Source organism: Orycteropus afer, unplaced genomic scaffold (assembly GCF_000298275.1).
Source record: "Orycteropus afer afer isolate SDZICR_OR568_19922 unplaced genomic scaffold, OryAfe1.0 scaffold00075, whole genome shotgun sequence".
NCBI classification, from domain to species: Eukaryota; Metazoa; Chordata; class Mammalia; order Tubulidentata; family Orycteropodidae; genus Orycteropus; species Orycteropus afer.
In genome coordinates, this window is record NW_006921662.1 from 9,296,022 (window position 1) to 9,320,573 (window position 24,552).

At 51.1% G+C, this 24,552-nt stretch overlaps 2 protein-coding genes and 1 non-coding gene across 3 annotated transcripts; 1 reads left to right on the forward strand and 2 right to left on the reverse strand.

Moving 5' to 3' along the window:
- Nucleotides 1-451: 451 nt before the first annotated feature.
- Nucleotides 452-6,219, forward strand: GPR37L1 (G protein-coupled receptor 37 like 1). Its single transcript, XM_007941131.1, has 2 exons — nucleotides 452-1,048; nucleotides 5,410-6,219. Exons 1-2 carry the CDS (start codon nucleotides 452-454, stop codon nucleotides 6,217-6,219), a joined length of 1,407 nt encoding a protein of 468 aa, XP_007939322.1.
- A 6,547-nt stretch (nucleotides 6,220-12,766) lies between these two features.
- ARL8A (ADP ribosylation factor like GTPase 8A) lies at nucleotides 12,767-22,575 on the reverse strand. Its single transcript, XM_007941132.2, has 7 exons — nucleotides 22,453-22,575; nucleotides 16,754-16,834; nucleotides 16,091-16,164; nucleotides 14,787-14,880; nucleotides 13,634-13,701; nucleotides 13,346-13,416; nucleotides 12,767-12,816 (listed from the first exon to the last, which is right to left on the reverse strand). Exons 1-7 carry the CDS (start codon nucleotides 22,573-22,575, stop codon nucleotides 12,767-12,769), a joined length of 561 nt encoding a protein of 186 aa, XP_007939323.1.
- On the reverse strand, nucleotides 18,594-18,672 carry TRNAS-GCU. The gene has a single exon. It is a non-coding gene; the product is annotated as a tRNA-Ser (tRNA).
- Nucleotides 22,576-24,552: the final 1,977 nt, after the last annotated feature.

Consider the following 24,552-nt stretch of genomic DNA (forward strand, 5'->3'; position numbering starts at 1 on the left):
GATTTCCAGGCCTTTCTTCTGAGGCACCTCTTCTGAGACTCCAACCTTTTGGTTAGCAGCTGAGGTATTAACCATTTGCACCACTCAGAGTCACCTGTGTGACGCTAGGCAAGCCAATTTCCCTCTCTGGCTTCAGGGCCTTAGAGCATGTGGCCTCTGAGGTCCCCTGGGTCTGCCATGCTGTGGTCCTGGGATCCCTGAACAAGAGCGTCCTGGTGGGTGAGATGAGTGAGGGCAGCAAAGAGTGCTCTGTGTCCAGCAGAGGGCCCTGCCCAGCCCATGGCCAGCAGGGTGGGAGGGAGCACTCGAGTCTACTGGAGCAGGCAGGCGATGCCAGACGCCGGACTGCAGGCGGACCAAGGGGCCAGCTGCCGCTCTCGTTTCTGCCCGGTACTCGGGCCCCTGCCCTCACCTTCTCTCTCTGGGGCAGCTGCCTCCTGTTCATCCAGACATGCAGTGCCTGTGGCCCCTGGCTGTCTCACTAGCTGTGGTGTCAACAGTGGAGCTGAGCAGTCGCCAAGTAGCAGCCCAGCAGCAGCAGAATCGATCCAAGAGAGGCACTGAGGATGACGAGGCTAAAGGGGTACAGCAGTATGTACCCGAGGAGTGGGCTGAGTACCCCCGGCTCATCCACCCTGCCGATCTGCAGCCCACCAAACTCTTGGTGGCCACTACCCCCAACCCAGACAAGGATGGGGGCACCCTAGGCAGCGGGCAGGAGCCATGGGGCAACCTGACGGGGACGCCGGGGCGGAGGCTGCAGATCCAGAACCCCCTGTACCCAGTGACTGAGAGCTCCTACAGTGCTTATGCCATCATGCTCCTGGCCCTGGTGGTGTTTGCTGTGGGCATCGTGGGCAACCTGTCGGTCATGTGCATCGTGTGGCACAGCTACTACCTGAAGAGTGCCTGGAACTCCATCCTCGCAAGCCTGGCCCTCTGGGATTTCCTGGTCCTCTTTTTCTGCCTCCCTGTTGTCATCTTCAATGAGATCACTAAGCAGAGGCTGCTGGGTGATGTTTCCTGCCGGGCTGTGCCCTTCATGGAGGTGAGTGGTGTCCTGTTAGAGCTTGGTGGGGCTGCAATCTAGGGAAGGAGCTCCAGGTCTCCATCAGGACATATGGGGAACTCAGAGGCTGGAGCTTTGCTCTTTCTCTGTTTTGTGTCTTTTCCTCCAGCTTGGGAAGGAGACAAATACAATATTGGTTCCTGGTAGCTCTGGGACAGATTAGGCAGGCCAGGGGGAATGGTGGGTCAGGTAGAGATGCACTCTTCCTGGCTTCCAGCCCCAGTCTGGTCTCTTGCTTCAGGAGCAGCCGCAAGTCAACTCTTTCCCCCTTTCTCTTTACTCTAAGCTGGCCTCTCCCTGTCTTAACCCTCATCCATGGTTCTACCCAAGAAATTGTTCAGTCTGTTGTTGTGTCTCCTTTCCCTTCCTTTTTGTCCACTACTGCTGCCCCATACACACAGTTCCCCTTCTTTCCTCACTGCCCTACCTCTCTTGTTGTTATGTGCTGTCAAGTTGGACCTGACTCATAGTGACCCCTCCTTGGGTTTCCAAGGTGGTATCACTATGGAAGTAGATTGCCCAACCTTTCTTCTGAGGAGTGAGTTTGAACCACCAGCCTTCTGGTTAGCAATCAAGGGCCTTAGCCACTATGCTACCAAAGCTCCACCCTGCCTCTCTAAGCAGTGCTTAAAGGGAAATCCCAATTCCCTACAGGCATGCACAGCACCCCGCCTCCTTCATCAAGCAGGTATCTTCCCCCCTTGAATGCTAACATCAGAAGGAAAGACTCTTCCTTCCCTTCATTGCTGTCATTGTTGGCATCATTGCTGCCATCACTACCAGTAACCTCCAAAGCCTCTTTGAAGGGAAGACCTGGCTCTGGACGCCAGCTCATGGAAGGCTCCAGTCCCAGTTCTGTCACTGACATCCTGGGTATCACTGAGTGGGTCATATCTCTCTCCAATTTCTTTATTTCCAAACAAGAAGGGTTGACCACATGGCCTGTTCCACCTTGGTCATTCTGTAATTCTAGTGTATATCACCATGCCCTCGCTTTCTGGGAACTTGTACATTAAAATGACACATGGGTATAGATATCATAGCAACCCCTCAAGTTCCTGAGGTGGTATCTCTATGGAAGTAAAGTGCCCAACTTTCCTTCTGAGGAGTGGCTGGTAGGTTTGAACCACCAGCCTTCTGGTTAGTAGTCAAATGCCTTAGGCACTATGCCACCAGAGCTCTCGTAGATCAAATAGAGACAGCTAAACGAGAGCACTGCAAAAATATACCAATCTCTGTGTATTTGTGTGAGACATAGCAAAGCCACTGTCTCTATATGAGAATACAAAATAAGAAAGGAGCCTTTGAAAACGTTGGCTGTGGAGGGTACACAGTGGGGACCGTAGTGAGTGTGGCTTCCTTGTGAGGGCTACTGTTCCTCCTGAGAGTGGTTGACATTGTATGGCATGACTGACCTGCTAGGGTGGAGAAGGAATCAGGATTGGGCATCCGGACATCGGTTTTATTCCCAGATCTGTCCCCAATCCACTGTGCATTAGTGACGATTTCAGATTTGGACACTCTCTGAGGCTCAGCGGTCTGTATAGCCTTCTTCTGTCCTTCCAAACCCAGGGAGACTGCCTAATGGTGGCCCAAAACTACCAGAAGGATAGAAGTCCCTACAACTGGGTCTTCTACATCTTGTGCTTTCAACCCTGGTGAGCTGTGAGGCCAGAAAGTATATTTGTTAGAAAGTATATTTTGTTGTTGTTATGTGCCGTTGAGTTGGACCCGACTCATAGCGACCCCTCCTTGGGTTTCCGAGGCAGTATCACTACAGAAGTAGATTGCCCCATCTCCCTTTCGAGGAGTGGCTGGTGGGTTTGAACCGCCAGCCTTCTGGTTAGCAGCCAAGTGCCTTAGGCACTAAGCTACCGAGTACATTTTGTTAGAAAACAAAAAAACCCAAACTCATTGCTATCAAGTCAATTGTGACTCATAGTGACCATGTAGGACAGAGTAGAACTGCCCACAGGGTTTCCAAAGTTATAATCTTTATGGGAGCAGCAGGCCACATCTTTCTCCCAAATAGCAGGCCAGCACTTAACCACTGCAGCTCCTTTTGTTAGACACAAGGACCATGAAATTGGGCAAACTGGATTACAAACCAAGCTTTGCCCCTCACTAGCTGAGGTAAGTCACTTAACCTGTCCAAATCTCAGTTTCCTCATCTGTAAATTGAATATAATAACAATAGGCTCTGGTGGTGTAGTGCCTAAGGCATTTGACTGCTAATCAGAAGGCTGGTGGTTCAAACCCACCAGTCACTCCTTGGAAGAAAGATTGGGCGATCTACTTCTGTAGAGATACCACCTCGGAAACCCAAGGAGGGATCACCACGAATTGAATCAACTCGATGGCAATAAGTTTGATTTGAGTTTTTTTATTTGAATGAATTACTGAAAGATTACATGGGTAATGTCTATAAAGTGCTTAGAATTAAAATAATTCAATAAATGGTGCTTTTATTTGGGCATGGTCTAGGGGAGGAGGGGAGGAGGACAGATGTGTTTGCACATGGCTGGTGGAGCACTGGAAGCCTGGCCTTGTTCAACCATGCGTCTTAGCTTACCTGATTTGTAGGGTCTGGTATTAGTTCTCCTAGACCACCCTCCGTTCCTCCTGGAGGAGGAGAGAGAGGATCCGTGATCTAGCGAGTCCTCCTTTCTAGGGTGGGTGATGGTGTGGGAGTTGGAGGACAAAATACCCTGCCCCAGAACCCTGTTACAGGGAGGAGGTCAGAATGGGATCCCAGGAGAGAATGGGGGAAGGAAGCCTGGAATAAAGCTCGAGATATTTTGAGATGTAAGGAAAGAAGGAGAGAGCACAGTGCTTTTGGTCAAGCCTGAAGGCTGCTCCTCCACAGGCCTAGGCTCCCCTGCAAGGGCCCAGAGACAGCACTCACCAAGGGCAGTGGGGGCAGTGCTAATAAATGAGAGCTTGTGTTCCCCCAGCCAGAAGAGGGAGGAATTTGGACAGGAGGAGGGAATTTGAATGCAATCCCTAAATATGGTTGAACATCATTTGACAACTTGGGAGGGTTCCTCTGGCACTTTCTTCCCCTGCTGTCCTAGCTTCTTCCTCTTGGCTTCCGGGATCATTTTCCTGTTGGCTCAGTGAATAGCGTGGCAGGGATGGTGGGTACAGGCTGGCTTGGTGGGGGGCTGCTGGCTTACACAGCCGGGTTCTAGGCTTCTCAGGACAGGGTGAGGAGGATGGATGTGTGTGATTGTGTGTGTAAATGTATGTGAGAGTATGTATGTAAATGAGTGTGCAAGTGTGTGTGGTCATGTGCCTGCATGCACGTGTCAGTGCTTTGTTAATGTGTGTGTGAGTGTATACAAGTGTGAGTGTGTGAGTGTGTATGAATGGTGAATATGTGAGCGTGTGTAAGCCATGTTCCCTAAGATCATTCTCTCCATGCCCATGATGGGATAAAGGAAGTGATATGACTAGAAAAGACCCAGAACTTCTACATCTTTGTCTGGGCTCTTTCTTACAGACAACTTTCCAAAGTCTTTCAGAGAGGTAAGGAGTCTGTGGCATGCAGATCATTCATCCCCTAGCCAGAGAGAAAAGCAGCAAGGTGGAAAGAGTCAGGCAGGTCTGTGTCTGAACCTCACTTCTGCCGTTCACTCATCCTGCCTGTGCCTACATTTCTTCTTCTGTGAAACGGTTTGCTGTGAGGAGTTGACCAGTTAGTGCACGTGAAGTGCCTGGCACATAGTAAACTAAACCAAACCTGTCGCTGTTGAGTTGGTTCCTAGTCATGGTCACCTTATGTGTTTCAGAATAGAACTGTTCCATAGGGTTTTCCAAGCTGTAATCTTTATGGAAGCAGATCTCTAGGCTTTTTTTTTCCGCTGTGCTGCTTGGTGGGTTTGAGCTGCCAACCTTTAGATTAGTATCAAAAAAACAAACAAACAAAAAACCGAACTCACTGTCATCGAGTCAATTCTGACTCATAGCGACCCTATAGGTTAGAGTAGAGTTGCCCTATAGGGTTTCCAAGGCTGTGAATCTTTACAGAAGCACACTGCTTCATCTTTCTTCTGCAGAGCAGCTGGTGGTTTTGAACTTCTAAGCTTTTAGTTAGTAGCTGAATACGTTAACCACTGCACCACCAGAGCTCCTTTTTAATTAGTACTCAAGTACAAATCATTTGTGCTGCTCAGAGACCTTTGTTATGTAACAAATGCTCACTAAATGGTGGTAATATTAATGTTATTTCTATAATTATTACTCAATTCCTGGTCTGACTAAGCCAGAAACCAAGGCATCTTCCCTTGTCCCCGTGAATTTTGATCAAATGCTTTTGTCTCCCCACATTCTGCCCACAGGTCTCTTCTCTGGGGGTCACGACCTTCAGCCTCTGTGCCCTGGGCATTGACCGCTTCCACGTGGCCACAAGCACCCTGCCCAAGGTGAGGCCCATCGAGCGGTGCCAGTCAATCCTGGCCAAGCTGGCTGTCATCTGGGTGGGCTCCATGATGCTGGCTGTGCCCGAGCTCCTGCTGTGGCAGCTAGCACGTGAACCCTCCCCTGCCTCGGGCACTGTGGACTCCTGCATCATGAAACCCTCCACCAGCCTGCCTGAGTCCCTCTACTCCCTGGTGATGACCTACCAGAATGCCCGCATGTGGTGGTACTTTGGCTGCTACTTCTGCCTGCCCATCCTCTTTACTGTCACCTGCCAGCTGGTGACATGGCGGGTGCGGGGCCCCCCAGGGAGGAAGCCGGAGTGCCGGGCAGGCCAGCACGAGCAGTGTGAGAGCCAACTCAACAGCACTGTGGTGGGCCTGACGGTGCTGTACGCCCTCTGCACCCTCCCTGAGAATGTCTGCAATCTCGTGGTGGCCTACCTCTCCACCGAGCTGACCCGCCAGACCCTGGACCTCCTGGATCTCATCAACCAGTTCTCCACCTTCTTCAAAGGGGCTGTTACTCCGGTGCTCCTCCTGTGTATCTGCAGGCCGCTAGGCCAGGCCTTCCTGGACTGCTGCTGCTGCTGTTGTGAGGAGTGTGGGGCCTCTGAGGCCACCACCAACAACGGCTCAGACAACAAGCTCAAGACTGAGATGTCCTCCTCCATCTACTTCCACAAGCCCAGGGAGTCTCCGCCGCTTCTGGCCCTGGGCACACCATGCTGAGGCCAGGCGTGAGCTACAAGGCACAGAGCAGGGGCAGAGTGAGGCAGGAGAAGTGCCATCCCCAGCTTGTGCCAGGTGTTTCTTTCCTGATAGGTTTTGCTTTTCTGCCTGTCTTGCTATCTAGAGATGAACTTTGTTCCTCTTGTTGAAGTTTGGGCATGTCAAAGCCCCTTCCCCAAGGGGTTTTTCCCTGTCATCTTTGGGGCCTCCCAGCCCTTTCAACTGGTGGACAATAATGCTTCTAGGTCCTTAGAACTTCCCAGAAACTCTTAGTCTCTTCCATTGGGAGTCAGAACTTGACCCTCACCTACCCTCTCTTAGTTCCAACTCTACTATTCTCTCCCTCTGCCTTGGAACTAGATTCTATTATTTTAGTTGCCAAGCACTGTTTCTGTACCTCCCACCCCGGGATGCCATCCTGGAGTAGGGGGCTCTTCAGGGTTCAGCTCAACTTGGCTTGGCACCCTTTTTCCTGGACTGGAGTTGTCCTAGTCCTGGATGCCCCCTCTATCCAGCACCTTGTCTCCTTCCAGAGGATTTCTCTCTCCTTCCTCCTCCCTTCTTGGAGGTACCCTGTGTTGCCTTATCCCAATCTCCTCTGTTAGGTGCTTCCCTGTAGAAGGCCCTTCTTGAAAAACAATAAACTAGGTAGAATGACCCCTGTGCACACTAAATTTCCTTGTGCCATATGCTGGCAGTGCTCTGATGCTCCAGGGCCTTCCCTGGGTCCTGACAGTGTCCTGGGGTAATTCCTCCTGATCTCCTTTGGCCCTTCCTGGCCTGGGGCTGACGTCTCACACAGCCCAGTGACTGTATGTGCTCTTGGGGCTCTATGACTTTTAAGGGACAGAGAGGATAGAGGACTTGGGAAGCTTGGAGGACCAAGTCCTCATCCTGACCTAAGCCCAGCGGTCCCTGGGAAGGCAAAAGGCTACAAACTTATCCTTTCTGGAGCCCTTACCTCTTCTTAATCCTCCTTCCATAAAGCACTCTCTGGAAGGAATCCAGTGGACTTCCCCTGTGAGCCCTGAGGCTTCCCAGTCTCTCTGATTCTGAGAGCGGCTCTTGTTCAGTTTCTTAGAATGGACTGTTTTGCCTGTAGACGGCCCAGCTGCCTGTCCCTTGCATGCCCCCACCCCACCCCCGCCACACCACCATTCCTGCCAGAGCCACATCCTACCACCAACATGCCCTCAGCTCCTCCTGCTGGTCTCCCAGCCTTGGAGACCCATCTCCCCTAGCTCCACTTCTCAGGGTCCTTCCAATCGTCACCCTTTTCCCTGTTGGCCTCTGAGAAGCTAACACAAGGTTGACCAGAAGTGATGCCTTAGCCTATGCACCACTCACTGCCATAGACAAGGCCAGCTTTCTTTGGAACAATTCTTCCCTGTCTGAGCTCAGCTCTGGGGTCTACCCTGAGACTTCAGCCTAGGACTACCTAGGACATTCACACGGGACCTCAGGAAGGGACCCGAGAGGGGCATAAGGGAGCAGGGGTTTCTGAGTGGCCCCTGGGCACCATTCTCCTCTGTCCACCCACCCACACCCCTTGGCCTCAGCCTGCCCCATGTCCGAGTCTCCTCCCTCCTTTCTCCTGGGGATCTTAATGGCCTTATTTTCTCTCCCTGGCATCCACCCCCAGGGTCGGGGACTCCGCCAAGAGAGAGGGAGACGTTGCTAGGTGACAGTGCTGTCATGCGCACACCCTTTGTGCTGGGGAATGACACCCACCCATCTCTCAGCAGACCTGTTGCCATGGTGACTGAAACCCCTAGCTTTGTCTGCAGAAACTTAAGATGGGTGGAGGGTGCAGGCTGGAGAAGGTAGGGGGCAGCAGGCTGGAGAGGGAGCCAAAGGTAGACTTGCCAGTGAAGGACCAAGGCTACTTCTTCCTTATTTTCCTAACAACCCCTTCTCTATCCACTCCCCAGTCCTGGATGAACTGATTGCTTCTGAAGGCATGTCAGAGTGAGGCTGGGTGACCTGAGGTGAAGCTTGGGATAGGGAGGGCTGAGGACGGAAAGCACAGGGGTGAGGGGGGGGGGCATTGCAGCATCCTATTTTGAGGGCCTCTTCCACAAAGGATGTCCCCTGCCATGCTGGTTGGCTAGCTAGGAGCTGATGGGGAGAGATGGTGGCTCCAAGGCCCAGCCACAGCCGCAGGCTCCGGGGCCTGCCAACGTGAATGGCTTGCAGAATTAGTCAGCTGGCCAGCCAGGCCTTGGGAAAGAGCCACTGTCCCTCCAGCTTGGGCCAGCTGGGGGAACAATGTGGGATTTGTTGTTTAGGGGTCTGATGGCTGTTTGGGCCCAGGCTTGGGGGGGGCAGGTTGGCACAGTTGTGGGCAATAGACTTGAGTTGGGATACGCAGAGGCCACATTGACATGTTCACCCACCCCCTCAGGACAAACTCTGGACCAGGCCTTAGATTCTGATACCAGGGCTGGGGATGTGGGGCAAACCCATTGAGCCCCCCACCACAGCTTGGAGGACATCACATGCACTTTTGAGAACCACCTCATTGAACCCCCAGCTCGACCTCTTACCACAGAACCTGAGCTCTGTTACTGAGCCCTCAGTCTGTTTCCTCATCTGTACAATAGGAATTGTCCTTCCTTCACAGAGGGCTAAAATCATTAAACGAAACAAGATATATAAACCCTGTGGCAAGACGCCTCATACCTCTTCTTCCTTTTTTCCCTTTGGGAATTCAATGCTCTAATACTACAGAACACACTTGGCCAGGATATTCTTAAACTCATCAAAGTCTTGGCAGTCCAGCAGGGCCCCAAAATGATTTACATATACTCATGATTGTTTTCTATTCAATTTTAACTTGTTCTTTAAGTCATATTAGGTACCTGCCATGTGTAAGGCCTAAGGAACTCTGGTAGTGCAGTGGTTAGCGTATTTGGCTGCTAACCAAAAGGTCAGCAGTTCAAACCCACCAGCTGCTCCAGGAAAGAAAGATAAGGCAATCTGGTTCCATAAAGGTTTATAGCCTAGGAAACCCAGTGGGGGTTCCTATGAGTCGTTATCAACTCGATGGCAGTGAGCTTGGTTTTTTGTTTTATGTGTAAGACATAATGGCCGTGGTGGTTCAGTGGCAGAATTCTTACCTTCAATGAGGGAGGCCTGGCCGGTTTCTGGCCAATGCACTGCACGCACAGCCCCTACCTGTCAGGGGAGGTTTGAGTGCTGCTGTGGTGCGGCACAGGTTTCAGTGGAGCTTTCTGACTAGGATAGACCAGGAAGAAAGGCCCGGCAATCTACTTCTGAAAATCAGCCGGTGAAAACCCTATGGATCACAACAGACTAAGCCTCAACTGATGTTGGGGATGGTGCAGGACGGGGCAGCATTTTGTTCCACTGTGTATGGAGTTGCCATGAGTTAGAGGCCAACTCCATAGCAGCAAATGACAATGCACAAGGCACAGTTGTAGGATGTCTGCTTGCTGGTAACAGATCAAACTTCGTCCCTCATTGGAAGATGACAAGACCTAAGGGAGGCCTGGCAGTCCACAAGTGTCTCCCTGCTTCCAGGCCCCCATGAAAGGACTGTTGCTCTCCCGCAGGCTCCCAGCCAAGAGTAAACCCTGCCACCCCTGCAGCCAAGAGGGGGGCCGGGAACACAGCCTGGTCCCAGCTTCAGCCGCCCTTAACCAGGGGCATGATTTATATTCCTTAGAAGTTGGAAGGCACCCTAAAATCGCTTAGCTCCAGTTGCCACAATCTTTCCTGAAGTTCTTCTGGTGACAGGGAACTTCCTCTCCAGGAAGGGCATGTTTCTCCAATAGTGCTGACAATTAGAAAGTGCCTCCATGAGGAACCTGGGCCCAAATGAACAGTGAGGGGAAGTTGACTACAACTGGGAAGGGGCGCAGAGCGCCTCACTGCCAGGTGCTACAGCTTCCAGGAGGAAAAATGCAGCTCCTTTCCCCTGCAGCAGCATAAGTGAAAGGGATAGGGTGTTCTGCAGGGGCCTGCTCCATTTTCCAAGGTGAAGGGGAGGCTGAGGGCGGTGGAGCAGGGAAGAGGCGGGGCTTATTGTAAAACTGGGTCAAGATGGCCTCAGATTTGAGTGAGCAGGCTCCTGCAAGGCTCTGAGGCAGCAGCTGTGGGCAGCTGAGAGGGGGATTGGCCAGTGACCTCCTGGAGACTCTGTTAGGGAGTGAGGGTGGGGTTACGACAGGGTGTGAGGGTGGGTTACAACAGGGTAGGAGTGAGGGTAGGGGGTTCCCTCTCGGGGAACAAGTAGCATCAACACCAACAGAAAAGGCAGCAAAGGGGAGAAGCCATCCTGGCTCCGCAGGCCCAGTCCTGCCCACCAGAGGTCAGTTAGCTGGCTGCAGGGTTAAGAACCAGGAATGAGGAGGGACACAGTTCAGCCTCTTGCCCAAGCCTGGCTGCAGGTGAGGTCCTGGGCCTGGAGAGAGATGCGGCAGAGGACTGAGTGCACCATAAACAGAGGCTCAGTCCCTTCACAAAACAGCCCAGACCCTAGCCTCCTGCCACCATGATCCAAGTCCCAGGCAGTTCCTAAAATAGAGCCCCTAAGCTCCACTCTGGTAGCATAGTGCCTAAGCCAGTTGACTGCTAACCAGAAGGCTGGCAGTTTAAACCCACCAGCTCCTCGGAAGGAAATGGGGCAATCTACTTCCATAGTGATACTGCCTCAGAAACCCAAGGAGGGGTCACTATGAGTCAGGGCTGACTCTATAGCACAAAAGCAGTAACAACAAAGCTCCACTTAAGGAGCTCTGGTGTTATAGTGACTAAGGCATTTGGTTCGAACCCACCAGCTACTCTGGGGAAGAAAGGTGAGGCAATCTGCTTCCGTAAAGATTTACAGCCACAGAAACCCAATGGGGGTTGCTGTAAGTTGGAATCGACTTGATACCAGTGAGTTTGGTTTGGTTTGGTAGCTCCACTTAGGACAGCTAGAATGCTCCTTAGTTGTGAGGATGGTGAGACCTCCTCTCTCATACTGTGGTCATGTCATCAGGAGGGACCAGTGTCTGGAGAAGGATATCATGGTAGGTAAAGGAGAGGGTCAGCAAAAAAAGAGGAAGACCCTCAACGAGATGGGACTGACACGGTGGCTGCAACTATGAGCTCAAGCATAGCAGGGATTGTGAGGATGGTGCAGGACCGGGCAGTGTTTCGTTCTGTTTTACACAGGGTCACTACGAGTCAGAGCCGACTTGATGGCACCTACCAACAACAATCTCCATTAGGTAGCTGCAAACTCAGAGCCAGGACCAAAAGAAAGTCCCAAAAGAGAGTGAGAAGGAGGCAGAGTCCATGCACACATGCAGGAGGGCTTTGTGAGGTTCTATTGTGCCCCCAGTGTAAGCACGTGCCTCCCTCTTGGTGGCAGTCTCTCTGGGGCTCTGTTTGTGCCCAGTGTGCGTGGGGGTAGGGGTGCTGGTGTCCTGGTAGGCATGCCAGCCATTCCATGCCATCTATGGAAAAATAACCAGCACCATACACCCCCCCAACACAAAATTGGTAATTTATTTTTGTTGTTATTATCAGGAGGCAAAAAAATGTACAGTTACAAGAATCATTTTCCAAACAGAGGTTAAATATGAGCTGAAAAGTGTAAAAAAAGGAAGAGGAACATCACTTTACAAATCATTAAATTAAACAAACAAAAAACAAAACCCAAAGAACCAACCCCCCAAGCTGAGTTCTCTCCTTGTGCAACTGCAAAATGAGAACAAAACGTGGTGGGCCACGGAGGTGGGGCCCTGGGTCCGGGCAGGAGCTGGAGCCAAAGACAGGCAGGAGGGGGGCTGCTGGGCTGGCAGGGACACTGGCTTCCTGACTCTTAGGCCTGGTGGTCTCACCACCCGGGTGTGCCTGGTGGCCCAACCAAGGCTGAGGGCAGAGAGGAAGTGCCTCTGGAGGCTCCTGCCAGTCTGTAACATTCAAGTCCTGCAGGGACAGGCTAGGTTGAGGTGGAAACCAGCTAGACGTGTGAATGGCCACCAGTGCCCAGGCTGGTATGTGCCTCAGGTGCCAGCTCTACCTTTCCGCATTTGAGCTTGCCCCAAGCCGACCCACATCTCTCTCCTTCTCTCCAGACTGCCCCCTCCCAGATCCTGACCAGCCCCTGCAGCATCAAATGGTTGATTTTAGTCTTTGCTTAAATTAAAAAATTAAAATATATATACATATATATACTGTACACACAGGACAATAACAGAAGAGTGTTGAGTAGGGAAGAATAGGAGTGGAGCAGGGGAGAGAGGAGGGCAGAGGCTGTGGGGTCAGGGCAGTTGAGAGGGAGGGACGCAGGGTTGGCAAAGGGACAAAGGGAGAGGGGAAGGGTGAGAGGTTAGGGGACTCAAATGGGGGGCAATTTATTTTACAGTAAAAATAGGAGTTCAAACCTCAGCAGAACAGGACTCTGGGGTCCCCAGAGGGCCCCTCCCCACACTGAGTAAGGGAGGGCAGGCTTAGGGGGCGATGGGGTGGGCGGGGAGCACGGCTTCAGGTTTGGATGACGACAGTCCCTATCCGAGGGGGGAGGGCTGCAGTCTCAGCTTCTCCGTGACTTTGAGTGTTGAATAAGCCACTGTAGGGTAATGTCTGGTGGGGGACAAGAGAGGAGGTTACAAGGCCTTCAAGTACCGGGCACACTGGGAAGGTGAAGAGATCCTGTGGAGGAGCCCAGAGCTTCCACTAACACAGTCAGGGCTCAGCTCCAAGGGCATCAAAACTCTAAGCTATCAAACGCCAAACAACCCAACTTGGGTAATTAAGTGGGAGACCAGACACTGAGTAAAAGAGCCACAGGCTATCAGAGTCAGGAGGGGTCGTCTGGGAGTCACCTGGTCCAAACCCCTAATTTTACAGGTAGGGAAGTGAGCCCAGAGAAGGGAGTGATTTGCGTAAGATCAATACCAGTCGATGGCACAGCAGGTTTAATGCTCAGAATCTGGGCCTGCCTGGCTATTCTACCCCTAGAAGAACCACAGAGCTTTAGGCTTAAAGGAAAGTTGTGAAATGAGAACCTGTGAGAGCTACTATGCTAAAACACCCAGCCCTGCCCCTACCTCCCTCTCCCTTCCCCCTGGTTACTCGCTAGAATGTAAGCAACTCTCCCAAACCCACGTACCAATGTTATCCTTTTCTTTGCAGGAGATGGAGTAGCAGCAGATCTCTCGGTCCTGGATGGCAGACAGATTCCTGGGGAGAAACCAGAGTCGGAGTCGCTGAGGCTAGGGACTGCTCAGGGGGACTAGGGCTAGGGTGGACCAGGGCCATGCCATACTCAAGGGGCTGCAAAGGTGGGCTCTACTGCCACCATGTGGTAGACACTGAATACAGCAACAAGCCCAGCCTCTTGAGTTTGGTGGCTTGAGAATTTGGGGAGTAGAAAGTGTACAAGAGCGGCCAAACTCACATTTTCTCAATCAACTCCTTCTCATCCAATGCTCCTGGGAGGTCTCGCTTGTTACCCAGGACTAAAACCTACAGAGAAGGGAGGACAAGGATTAAGTCTGAAGCAGCTATGTCCAGGGTTATCTAGATGGAAGACTGCCTTCTTAGAGTCCTTTCATTTCCTCTCCCCACTTATGGTGCAGTGAATTACTTAATACGGCTCTTGTAGCCATTGTCTTTGTTACTTCCCATCAGATAACTGGGTGAAACTATGCAAACGTAAGGTGCTTGTGGCCCACCAAGGGGATCGCTAATAATGTAAACGTGGTACCCTTGTGGGGGTGGGACCATGGAAATAAGGTATATGGAACCCTAAAGGGGGTATTGGTCAGTTTTGTCATCCTGCTAGGCTAAAAATGAGTCCTTCTAAAGGCAGAAAAAGGGGATTTCACTGCCATCAAGAGAGAAGAGTGCCAAGAGCAGAATACATCCTTGGGCCCGAGGGCCCTACACTGAGACAGCCGAGAGATGGCGGCATCAGAGGCAGCAGAACCAAGAGACCGGCAGGAGATGGAACAGCAGGCTTGTTGGCCCACAGAGCGAGAAAGCTGAGTACCTTTGGGCAGAAGGCTTGCTGGCAGAGTGGATTGCACCTACCAGCAGAGCTAAAAGAGCTCTGTAACACTGCTGAGCAGGGCAAAGGTCAGGGCCAGAGGCCAAGGACAAAAGAGAGGCATGCCCCGCAAGGCAGAGTGGAGCCTGTCCTGACTGAAGAATTGTATCCTGAGTGTTCCTGATTTGAATTGTAACCTTTAACTTCCCCAATAAACCTTTTAATCCTGAGTATTGTCTGTGAGTTCTGGGTAGCCACTGCAATGAATTATCGAACCCAGCAGAGAAGTAGTGAGTGCTGTAGGAGGGGCAGTTGGTGTCAGAATTGGTAAAAAAGTTGGAGGGTGGCGGCATGTCTGACCACCGCCTCAATGGAACCAGCCTTGGGTTGTTGATATTCATCTCTATTCTCCCTCCCCCTTGTGAAGTTAGAGAAGGTCGGAAGACAGCACCTCCATGGCCTTTTTGTACCACCCCTGCAGTGCCTTCGTCTGCCTCCCAGGCCTGCCCTGGTGACTTCCAGCCCAGCTCCCTTCCTCTCCCCTCCCCTCAGGCTCACTGACCGGGATGCCCTGTAGCTGAGGTTTGTCCAGTAGATTGTGGAGCTCATTCTTGGAGGCCTCGATCTTCTCCTGGTCAGCAGCATCCACCATGTACCTGGGGGGAGGTGGGGAGGTGGGGGACAAGCATGTTGACACCACAGGCTGTGAGGTGGGAAGGAAAGGCAGGGGCTGCTGGTTGGAGGAGCCAAACATCTTGTTCCAGCTGGCACTGGCCTGGCTCCTGGTGCTCCACGAATGTTTTCTGAGTTGATGGGAGTGAAAAGCCACAGAGACTCCTGGGGCTGCTATTTTCTTGTCCTCCAAAGTCTTACTCTGGGGAAGCTGTTACTCTTGTGGCAAAGCCCTTTAGGAGTTGCCGTAAATCCCTCCCAAAGTGACCCACTTATGTTTTCATGGAAAAACTAGATAAGGTTGAGTGAAAAAAGCAAAAGCAAGTCCTAGAAGGTTTTCTTGCAGCAAGATAACATTTTTAAAAATCAAGTAAAATAGAAACAATGAAAACTAAACAATCTATTACTTGGATGTACATGTAGGATAAAATTGTTCTTCAAAAGTAAGGGAATGAATCATTTAAACCACATCTATAGTAGGGCTGGAGCTCTGGTAGCATAGTGCCTAAGGCACTTGATTGCTAACCAGAAGGCTGACGGTTCAAACCCACCAGCCACTCCTCTGAAGGAAGGTTGGGGGCAATCTACTTCCATAGTGAAGTAAACCTCAGAAACCCAAGGAGGAATTGCTATGGGTTGGGTCCGACTCTATGGCACATAACAACAACAGCTGCAACATAGTAAGGCTGACTTTGGAGGAGCACTGATGGCACATTGGTTAAATGCTCGACTGTGAACCAAAACTTTGGTGATTCGAACCCACCAGCTGCTTCACAAGAGAAAGACCTAGCAGTCAGCTTCTGTCAAGATTACAGCCTTAGAAACCTTATGGGGCAGTTCTACTCTGTCCGACAGAGTCACTGTGAGTTGGAATCGATGGCAACGGGTTTGGTTTTTTGTTTCAGTGACCTTGGGTTGTGGGGAGGTAAGATGCCAATAAGGAGGAACACAGGTGCATCCCATTATCACTGATGCTCTGGGTCTTAGATTAGGTGGTGGGTGTACAGGGCATCTGTTAGATCAGAAATAAACAGCAAAGAAAAGAAAGGCCATGCATGGACACTGTGCCATGAGCCAAGGACTATGACTAATCCACCTCTGGGCCTCTGAGGTCCTTGTTAGGCAGGAATCCTGAGGGCAAAAGCAGGAAAGGCTGAGGAGTCCTGAGGGCCCCTGCCCAGCCCCGACACTTACACTATGGCACTCACTCCTCGGCAGTAGCGCTCCCACATGCTGCGGAAACGGGGTTGTCCCCCAATGTCCCAGAGCTGAGGAAGAAGAGGGAGAGATGCCTCAGCAGCAGGCAGGCTCCCAAGTACCCCGTCTTACCCGCCCTGCAGTCCCTGCGTAGTGCATGGTGCTTGGCAGCTCACTAAACAGCTGGAGGTGGGAGTCACCCAGAGGTGCCTCAGAAGAAAGGACTGGAGATCTGCTTCCAAAAAACCAGCCATTAAAAACCCTACGGAGCACAGTTCTACTCAGATACACATGGGTGTCCATGAGTTGGAGTTGGCTTGGTGACAACTGGTTACTCTGCCCCACTCCCCTCATCTCCCCTGACGCCCAACCCCAAAGATTCCCCTTTCACTGCAGTTCTCCTCTTCTTTCACTACACCCCTCTGTCTACCTCTGAAGGTAGAGGTCTCCCTCTCTTTTCCCAAACTACCCAAAAATCAGACCCAAATCTCTGCTTTCCTTTAGTTTGCTCCTTCCAGGAGTCTCAGACTGCCCGCCCCCAACTCTTTTTGGGCCCTTGCAACACCGGGCACTCCTGGGTCTCCCACCTCCACCCACCCCCCATGGTCCTCTGCAGTCCCCTAAGCCACGCTCAGTTTCGCCTTCCCACCACCCACTCACCTTGATGGTCACATTCCCTTTGGTGATTTTACGCATGTTGAAACCCACGGTGGGGATCATGTCCTCATTGAACTGTCCTGACTGCAAGGAAAAGTCTGAGTTGGAAAAGGTGCAGAGACACAAGACCCAGCTGCTGTCCCTGGGAGCCTCAGACCAAGGGGCTGCAAGGATAATGGACAGATGGGCCAGAGCGCCTCTGACTTCTCAGCTGGGGTCATCACTAGGCTACCTCCTGAACAGCCCTTGCTTACAGGCAGGACTGAGCTGTAACCTCCCTAGGTGTCTACCCCACACCTGAGGATTTCCCAGGAAGAGATCTGTCTTCTTCAGGCCATCTCAGACTCTCAACCTAGACTGGGAGAAAACGCCACCTAAGGAGGAACTCCTATCTCTCTTATTGTAACAGAAGCCCCTTTCTATAGTCTCCAGTGGAGAAGAATTACCTCCAGCAATCTTTGCTGAGGGTTCTTACCCTCAACAGGTCCATGGTCTATCAGTCAAGGGTAAGCTCAAGTAGTAGTAAATATTCTGGAGTCCCTGGGTGGTACAAATGGTTAACACCTCTCCTGCTAACCAAAAGATTAGAGTTTTAAGTCCACCCAGGGGCACTTTGGAATAAAGACCTGGCTATCTACTTCCAAAAAAACAGTCATTGAAAACCCTATGGAGCACAGTTCCACTCTGACACACATGGGGTTGCCATGAGATTGGAGACGACTTGAAACCCAAGGAGGGTTGCTGTGAGTCAGAATCAGTGGCAGCGAGTCTGGTTTTTTGGTTGTATGACATTGGAGATGACGTGATGGCAAACTGGTTTGGTTACTAAATATTCAAGTCAAATTTTTTGGGGAAGGTAAATATGCCGCTTTTCAAAATGGAATGCATGCCAAGCAATTCCTGGATTACTCGTTGTTTTGGTTAATTTGCACTATACTGCTTTTGTTAAGATGGATAACCGAACTCCATAGTATCTTTTACTTATCTGACTTTGCACAAGTCTGAGTGCTTCTTGGGGAGAGGAACCAGGACTTTAATAACAGCATTAGTAAATGTTTCCCTAAAAATTGAGGGTATACTGTAACTCCATTTCCTATAACCTATAGTCAAAATCTGATAATTTTTATACCTTACCTTTAAATTGTCTCCTAGACCTCTAGATTGTTCTAAATTAGCCACAGTCCTCAAGCAAGGACAGACCAAATTCCCTCCAAGGTCATGTCCATGTTCACATGTAGGACACTTCTGCTTTCTCCCAAGAAGCAGGATGAGGGAGAAGAGCTCACTTAACCTTGAACCTGAGGGCGACAGTTGTGTCCCGCACGCCCTTTTCTTCTCCTAGATGTTAGGAGAAATTTACCTAGGGCCATATAAGGAGGTCAGGGTCTTGACCATTAGGCAAGATATACAGGAAGAGCATTTCTTATTTAGAGCCTGCAAGTCTGAATGAAAACCCCCATTTGAATAAAGGTGCACTGTATCTCTTTTATCTGCAGAAATCACCAAGCCTGTTCAACAAGGCCCTAGTATGATGTGAGAACTGGAGTACCCATGACTGACACCCAATGTTAAGGTACCCATGACTGATATCAAATGTTAAGGTAGAACAGGGTTCTTAACCTAGAGTCCACAGATGGGTTTCTGAGATCTCCTGAATCCCCTGAAATTATACACAGTTTGTATGCACAAATTAGTTTATGTCCACTTTTCAGGTTTTTTTTTTTTTTTACAAAAAAACAAAAAACCAGACTCACTGCTGTCAAGTCAATTCCGAATCATAGCAATGCCCATTGAGTTTCGAAAGCTGTAAATCTTTACCAAAGCAGACTGCCTCAATCCTTCTTCCACTGAGCAACTGGTGGGTTTGAACCACCAACCTTTTGGTTAGCAGCCAAATGCCTTAACCACTAGGCCATCAGAGTTCCTTAAGAGTCCAAGAGCTCCCAAAAGTTAGGAATCACTGAGGAGGAAGGGGTAGAGGACTTCTTCTCTTGCTAAGTAAGGAGAATCAGACGTGGTATAATTACCCAGACCCTAGCCAGGTGTCGGGACGGGGGTAGTACCTGCTGACTGAAGTACACTCCATCCACATCTAAGCTAATAAAGAACATGGCATCTGAGGAAGGAAGCCCAGTTCTTGTTTATCTCTTATCATGGGTAAGCCAGGACAAGACCCGTTAACCTCTCTGGTCTCCCCGTGAAAAATGGGGGAGAAGAGTTTTGGTCTTCTAGGGATTGGCAAAGGAGTTCTGGTGGCACAAAGGCTAAAGCATATGGCTAGTAACTAAAAGCGTTTGCCACCAGCTGCTCTGCATGAGAAAGATGGGGCAGTCTGCTTCCATAAAGACTTTCTCTGTCCTATAGGGTTGCTATTGAGTAGGAATCAACTCGATGGCAGTGGGTGGTGTGGTGTTGGGATTGGTAAATAAAGTGCTTGGAAATGGTTTCAATACAGCATAGGGAACCATCATTGCTCTCTGGCACAGCCTCCCAAAAAAATGAAAAGCCTCACCTGGCAGAATGTGCCCTTGGGCGAAGCGGAGTGCAAGAAGAACCACCAGGAAGTCAGGCTCCCCGGCACCAGTATCTCCTGTTCAGTGTGAAGCGAAGCTAAGTGGGAACCAGGTTATGACTTAATTTCCCTCCCGATCTCACAAGCTCCTCATTTAAGTTTGGAAGTAACCTCAATAGTCATCTAGTCCAACCTGTGTCTCAGACTTGAATCCCTTCTGGCCCACTCCCTCTTGGGTCAGTTCCAACCACCAGAAAATTCTTTATAAGGAATCAATAATCTATCTTCCTATACCTCAAAACTAGTTCTTCCACCGGACAATGTTTTATACTTACAAATATTTGATAATGTCTCTCGTTTCCTTCAGACAACCCCTCACCTCTCATTTTTTCTAGCATCCCAAGTGTTTTGGAACTCCAAAGATCAGCTTTAGGCTGTTAAAAGCATGATGGAGCCTCTTTATATATATTTGTAGCTCACATTAACCTGCTGAGCGGCTAGACACACTAAACTCAATTTCTATTTACAGCCAGACTTCATGTAGTGAACAGAAAAAAAACATCTCGGGGAAAACACACATAGACAGAGGCCAAATGAATAGGCAAAGGTGATTTAGAAAGTCAGTGGTGGGCATGGGAACAGAGCCCAGGGGTCCTGACTCTTCATTTCTTTGTGGAAGACAGTCTAGTGATTATACACGGAGTGGGTAGAAACGCCAGTGTGGTAGCCCTGGAGGATCTGAGAATGCTGGCATCACCCCAACTGCAGCCCACAGGGGTGGTTTTTCTAGAGAAGCCTATTTAAAGAGAGGAAATAGCCTGCACTTTTCTCTTAGGACGTGCTACTTGAAGTGGCAAATTTTTTTCTTTTTAATTGTGATTTGGGTGAAAGTTTACAGAGCAAATTCATTTTCCATACAGCAGTTCACATACACTTTGTCTCATGACATTGACTACAATTTCCCACAATGCAACAGCTCTCTTCCCACTTCCTCCTCATAGTTACCTCTTCCCTGTGTCCTTCCCTCTCATGCCTTCCTGCCCCACCCCCAACTGTCTCCCTGTGCGTACATAGCCTTTCAATTCTCCCATGATTGTTCTCTCCAAGGAGTGTATCTAGCTAATATAAAATGGTCACCTTTTGTGTCTGTCTTTTGTTTGACTGGAAGCCACATGAGTGAGTTCATTCCAGACCTGAAGGGTAGCCAGAAGCCATTGTCTCAGGGGTTCCACCAGACTCTATCAGACCAGCAAAGCCCTGCCCCCCCACCCTTTTAAATGATATTGACTTTTGTTCCACATTGTTCTCCCACTCTGTCCTGGATCTCCTACACAGACCCCCTGTCCGAGTGATTGACAGTGGTAGGAAGTGGCAAATTTAATATTAAAATGGGAACACATGGGTTGGAGAGGGAACTGCTCCACACATCACAGAAACTCTTGACCCTGGCAGTGGAATTCAGGACTCTTCGATTTGGTTCCTAAAATGCCATAGCCCCCTACTCTCTGAATATGATGCTGGTGTACAGGAGGCTCTCTTGTGAAAGGATGGCATCCATAGGAATAGCCTCCAGACTAGGAAACTCAACCCACCTGCGTACCTGTGGATCCCTATCCAAGGGCATGGCTTCAGTGATGCTCCATTAGGAGAGCTTCCCTGGAGATTTACAGCAGCATCTCCTTTGTCCTTTTAGCCTTACCCCAGAGACATCTCCCAGATCTAAATGCCTAGATGCAAGTCACCCAGGCCTGCAGAGCCAGGATCCCAACCTAAGCACTGTGTTCCAGCTCTATGAGTTAAGGCCCCAGTCAAACCTGGGGCTCTCTTACCCAGAGCCAGAGCCTGGGCACACAGGAGCTCAGGGACACACATTAGCTTGGAAAATTATTGTGTTAAAGAAAACAGCATCAGCCTGAAGGTCCTGTCCTATAGATGAGCAGCCAGGAGAAACTGGGTGGAGAAAGGGATCATCTGCAGAGCATGTTTGGGAAACCAAGCCAGTGCCCCATCATGCAACCATGGGGCAGCTGCCCCTCCAACCCTTTGCCCCCATGCCTAAGGCCCAACACAGTGAAATGTGTCACATCTTCTGGGATGCCAGGGTTTGTCAGGTAGGGTTGGCTGCCACACTCCTTGGCTGTCCTGTCTCATCAGACTTTTTGGCCAGTATCTGGCCAGCCCCTAATTCCCTGAAACTTCAGTTTGGGGCCTAGGGCCAGGTCTCTGAACAGCCCTACCCCCTGCCCCAAGCCTTCCTCCGACCACAAGCCCAGTCCAGCAGGGCTCTGAAACGCAGGCCGCAGCCATTTCGGCAGCTTCAGCTCACACACCCATAGAGCTCATCTTCCTCTTTCTTCTTTTAGATTTTTTAACTCCTTCCCCACCACACCCCTGGCACTGAAGGACTATTACAATCCACAACCTCGGTCTTCACTACCCAAAGTCCTCAGAGCCACTGTCTCCATGTCCCCAGAGTGGGCAGTGCCCCCTCTAACTCAGCCTCTCTGGTCTGGAGCACCTCCTCTTGCAACTTCGGAGCCAGGCAGAGACTCCAAACTCCCTTTATGATGCCATCCTCCCAGGACCCTCAACTAGACCCCTCCGGATGCGGACAGGTTCCCCGGTAGGAGGAGTCTGGGCTAAAGCCAAAGGCTTCAGCGGACTCCTCTACCCCCAGGGGCATCTCCCCTCCCCCTCAGTAGCGCAGGGCCTCCCCCTTCCGGCAACGAGGGGTTAAGTCCTCGGGTGGGGCTGACTGGCCCAGGCCCCTGCCCCAAGACGCACCGGCCAACCTGTTCGTGTCCCTCCGCACGCCGGTCGGGAAGGCCCGACCACTTTCGCCCCGTCATGCCCCCTTGCGCGGGGTACAGAGAAGGTCTGTCTCGGCGGGTAGCGGGTCCCTCCTGCCCCGTGACCCACTCAGTGCTGGCCAGCCACGGGGCACCAGCCGTGTCTTCCTGCGCCGCCTCCCCCGCCCCTAGCGTGCCATCCTGGGCTCGGGCGGGAGAGCGGGTCGCGAGCGTCCTATGAGTCCCCCACGGGCCGTACTAGGCCCCAAGCGCCCGGGCCGCTCCTCCCCCGCCTGGCGCCCGGCCGTGCCCGGCCATGCCAGGCGGCGACCCCGGCTCACAGGGACTGGGCGCGGGCGGAGATAGGCCCGGCCCTCGCGCCGCGCCCCGCGCCCTCGTACCGCGATCACGTTGACGAAGGTGGTCTTGCCGGAGTACTGCAGCCCCACCAGCGTGAGCTCCATCTCCTCCTTCCAGAACAGGGCCTTGAACCAGTCCAGCAGCTTGTTGAACAAAGCGATCATGGTCGCTGCCGCCGGCCCCGCCCGGTGCCGGGTCCCCGTCGCCCCTCGATGCCCTCGCGCTGCGGCCCGGAGCGGCCCCTCCCCAGTGCGGCCCGGGTCCCGCTGCTCGGTGCGGGCGGAGGCTGGAGCGCGGCGGCCGACGACTCTCTGCCCCCGGATCCGCTCGACGATGGGTGTGGCTTCAGCGCCCTCCTCCTCCGCCGCCACCGCCCTCCCGCGCGGCCAGGGCCGGGTCCTGCTCGCACCCGCGCGCGCGCTCCTCTCTCGCCTGGAGCTGGGAACCGAGGCCGGCGGATGGGTTGATCCCGGAGCCCGCGGGCTGCAGGAATCGGAACTGACTGGCAACTAGCATAGAGGAGCACTTTAGGAAAGGGGTCCAAATTTTATCTTTTCCCCTTCTCCGGCAGCTGTGCCCCGACTGGCACCCGTTTCCTTCTTAAAGGGCTTGTGGACTCGAGGTGGGAGAGGTCCGGGTTAAGCAAGAGCATTTCCAGATTGAAGAAAGGTGGTTCACCTACTTTCCAGGACACAAAAATGAGGTACCTCTGAAGGAAGGCAAATGGAGGGGTTTTGTTCCCTGAACCCTTGCTTCTGAGCATCGCTGGGTACTGAGTCCCATCTTCTCAAAATATACCCATAGGAGAGTAACCACCGTGTTTGGGTCTTTTAATACTCCATCTTGTTTTGTATACCACAATTTACCCGGACCATTTGTTTAGGAAGTCTCTGGCTCAACATAGATAGGTGTTTGGAGTTGATGCTGATTTTTACTGGTATCACCATGGTACTGAAACAGATAAAATCCTGGCAGAGGCTTTCCAGTGAGGAAGATATGTGGAAAAGAAAAACGTTGGTATGTTGTGGTAAAAACTGGTCTTCTTCAGGGGGAGACACAGTGAGTGGTGTACGGCCTGCCAAGATGCCCCCCCACTGGCCTACTTGGCAGGAACTAATCTCAGGCCTTCTGCTAGTCCCAGACTTCAGGGCAATTAGGCGCCTTAGGTTTTGTTTTTCAGATGTTCTCACATGTAGTCTACTGTTATACTCAAAGTTGAATAAACTATTCATATCAACCTAAGCATAAGTTCAACAACAACAACAAATGGTTGTTATCCAGTCAATTTAGACTCATGGTGACCCATGTGTGTCAGAGAACAGCTGTGCTCCATAGGTTTTTCCATGGCTGATTTTTTGAAGGTGCATCACCAGGCCTTTCTTCTGCAGCACCTATGGCTGGACCCGAACCTCCAACCTTTCAATTAACAGCTGAGTGCATTAACTGTTACACTACTCAGGGACTCCAAGTAAGACTTAAACAATCACACAGTTGCCAAAGTGGAGAAATCATAAAATCTTGAATAGAATAAGCACTGTCATTATGTTGTTGTTGTTATGTGTCGTCGAGTCAGCCCTGACTCATAGTGACCCCTCCTTGGTTTCCGAGGCAGTATCACTACGGAAGTAGGATTGCCCAACCTTCCTTCCGAGGAGTGGCTGGTGGGTTTGAACCGCCAGCCTTCTGGTTAGCAGTCAAGTGCCTTAGCCACTATGCTACCAGAACTGTCATTATAGCCTTTTTAAATTATTGTGGTAAAAATAAATAAATGAAATAAAATAAAGATATATGTAACAAAACATCTGCCAATGCAACAATTTCTACGGGTACCATTTGATGACCTTGAATACGTTCATAATACTGTGCAACCATCACCACTATCTTTTTCCAGATCATTCTACCAGCATTTAGCCTCTACTCTTTATAAATCCCTCTCTAGCGCTTTTGTCCTATTTGTTAAACTGACTCCAGGTTGATTTTATCTTGCATGTACCTCAAAGTGCTAGACAGAGTGCATACCCCAGGGATAGAGATCTGCAGTCTGTTCCTACTCTGAGAGTGTTTTTCACTCTCGCTGTTGCTTTAGAGAAGCCCCAGAGGCCTGAGAAGAAGGTGGAAAAAAGGAATGAATCAGTCATCCA

Coding starts and splice junctions, on each gene's coding strand:
- GPR37L1 (XM_007941131.1), top strand. CDS start 452: ATGCAGTGCCTGTGGCCCCTGGCTGTCTCACTAGCTGTGGTGTCAACA. Junction 1,049..5,409: donor GGGCTGTGCCCTTCATGGAG/GTGAGTGGTGTC, acceptor TTCTGCCCACAG/GTCTCTTCTCTGGGGGTCAC.
- ARL8A (XM_007941132.2), bottom strand. CDS start 22,575: ATGATCGCTTTGTTCAACAAGCTGCTGGACTGGTTCAAGGCCCTGTTC. Junction 14,881..16,090: donor CGAGGAGTGAGTGCCATAGT/GTAAGTGTCGGG, acceptor ACCTCCCCCCAG/GTACATGGTGGATGCTGCTG. Junction 13,702..14,786: donor CTCAGCTACAGGGCATCCCG/GTCAGTGAGCCT, acceptor CCTTCTCTGTAG/GTTTTAGTCCTGGGTAACAA.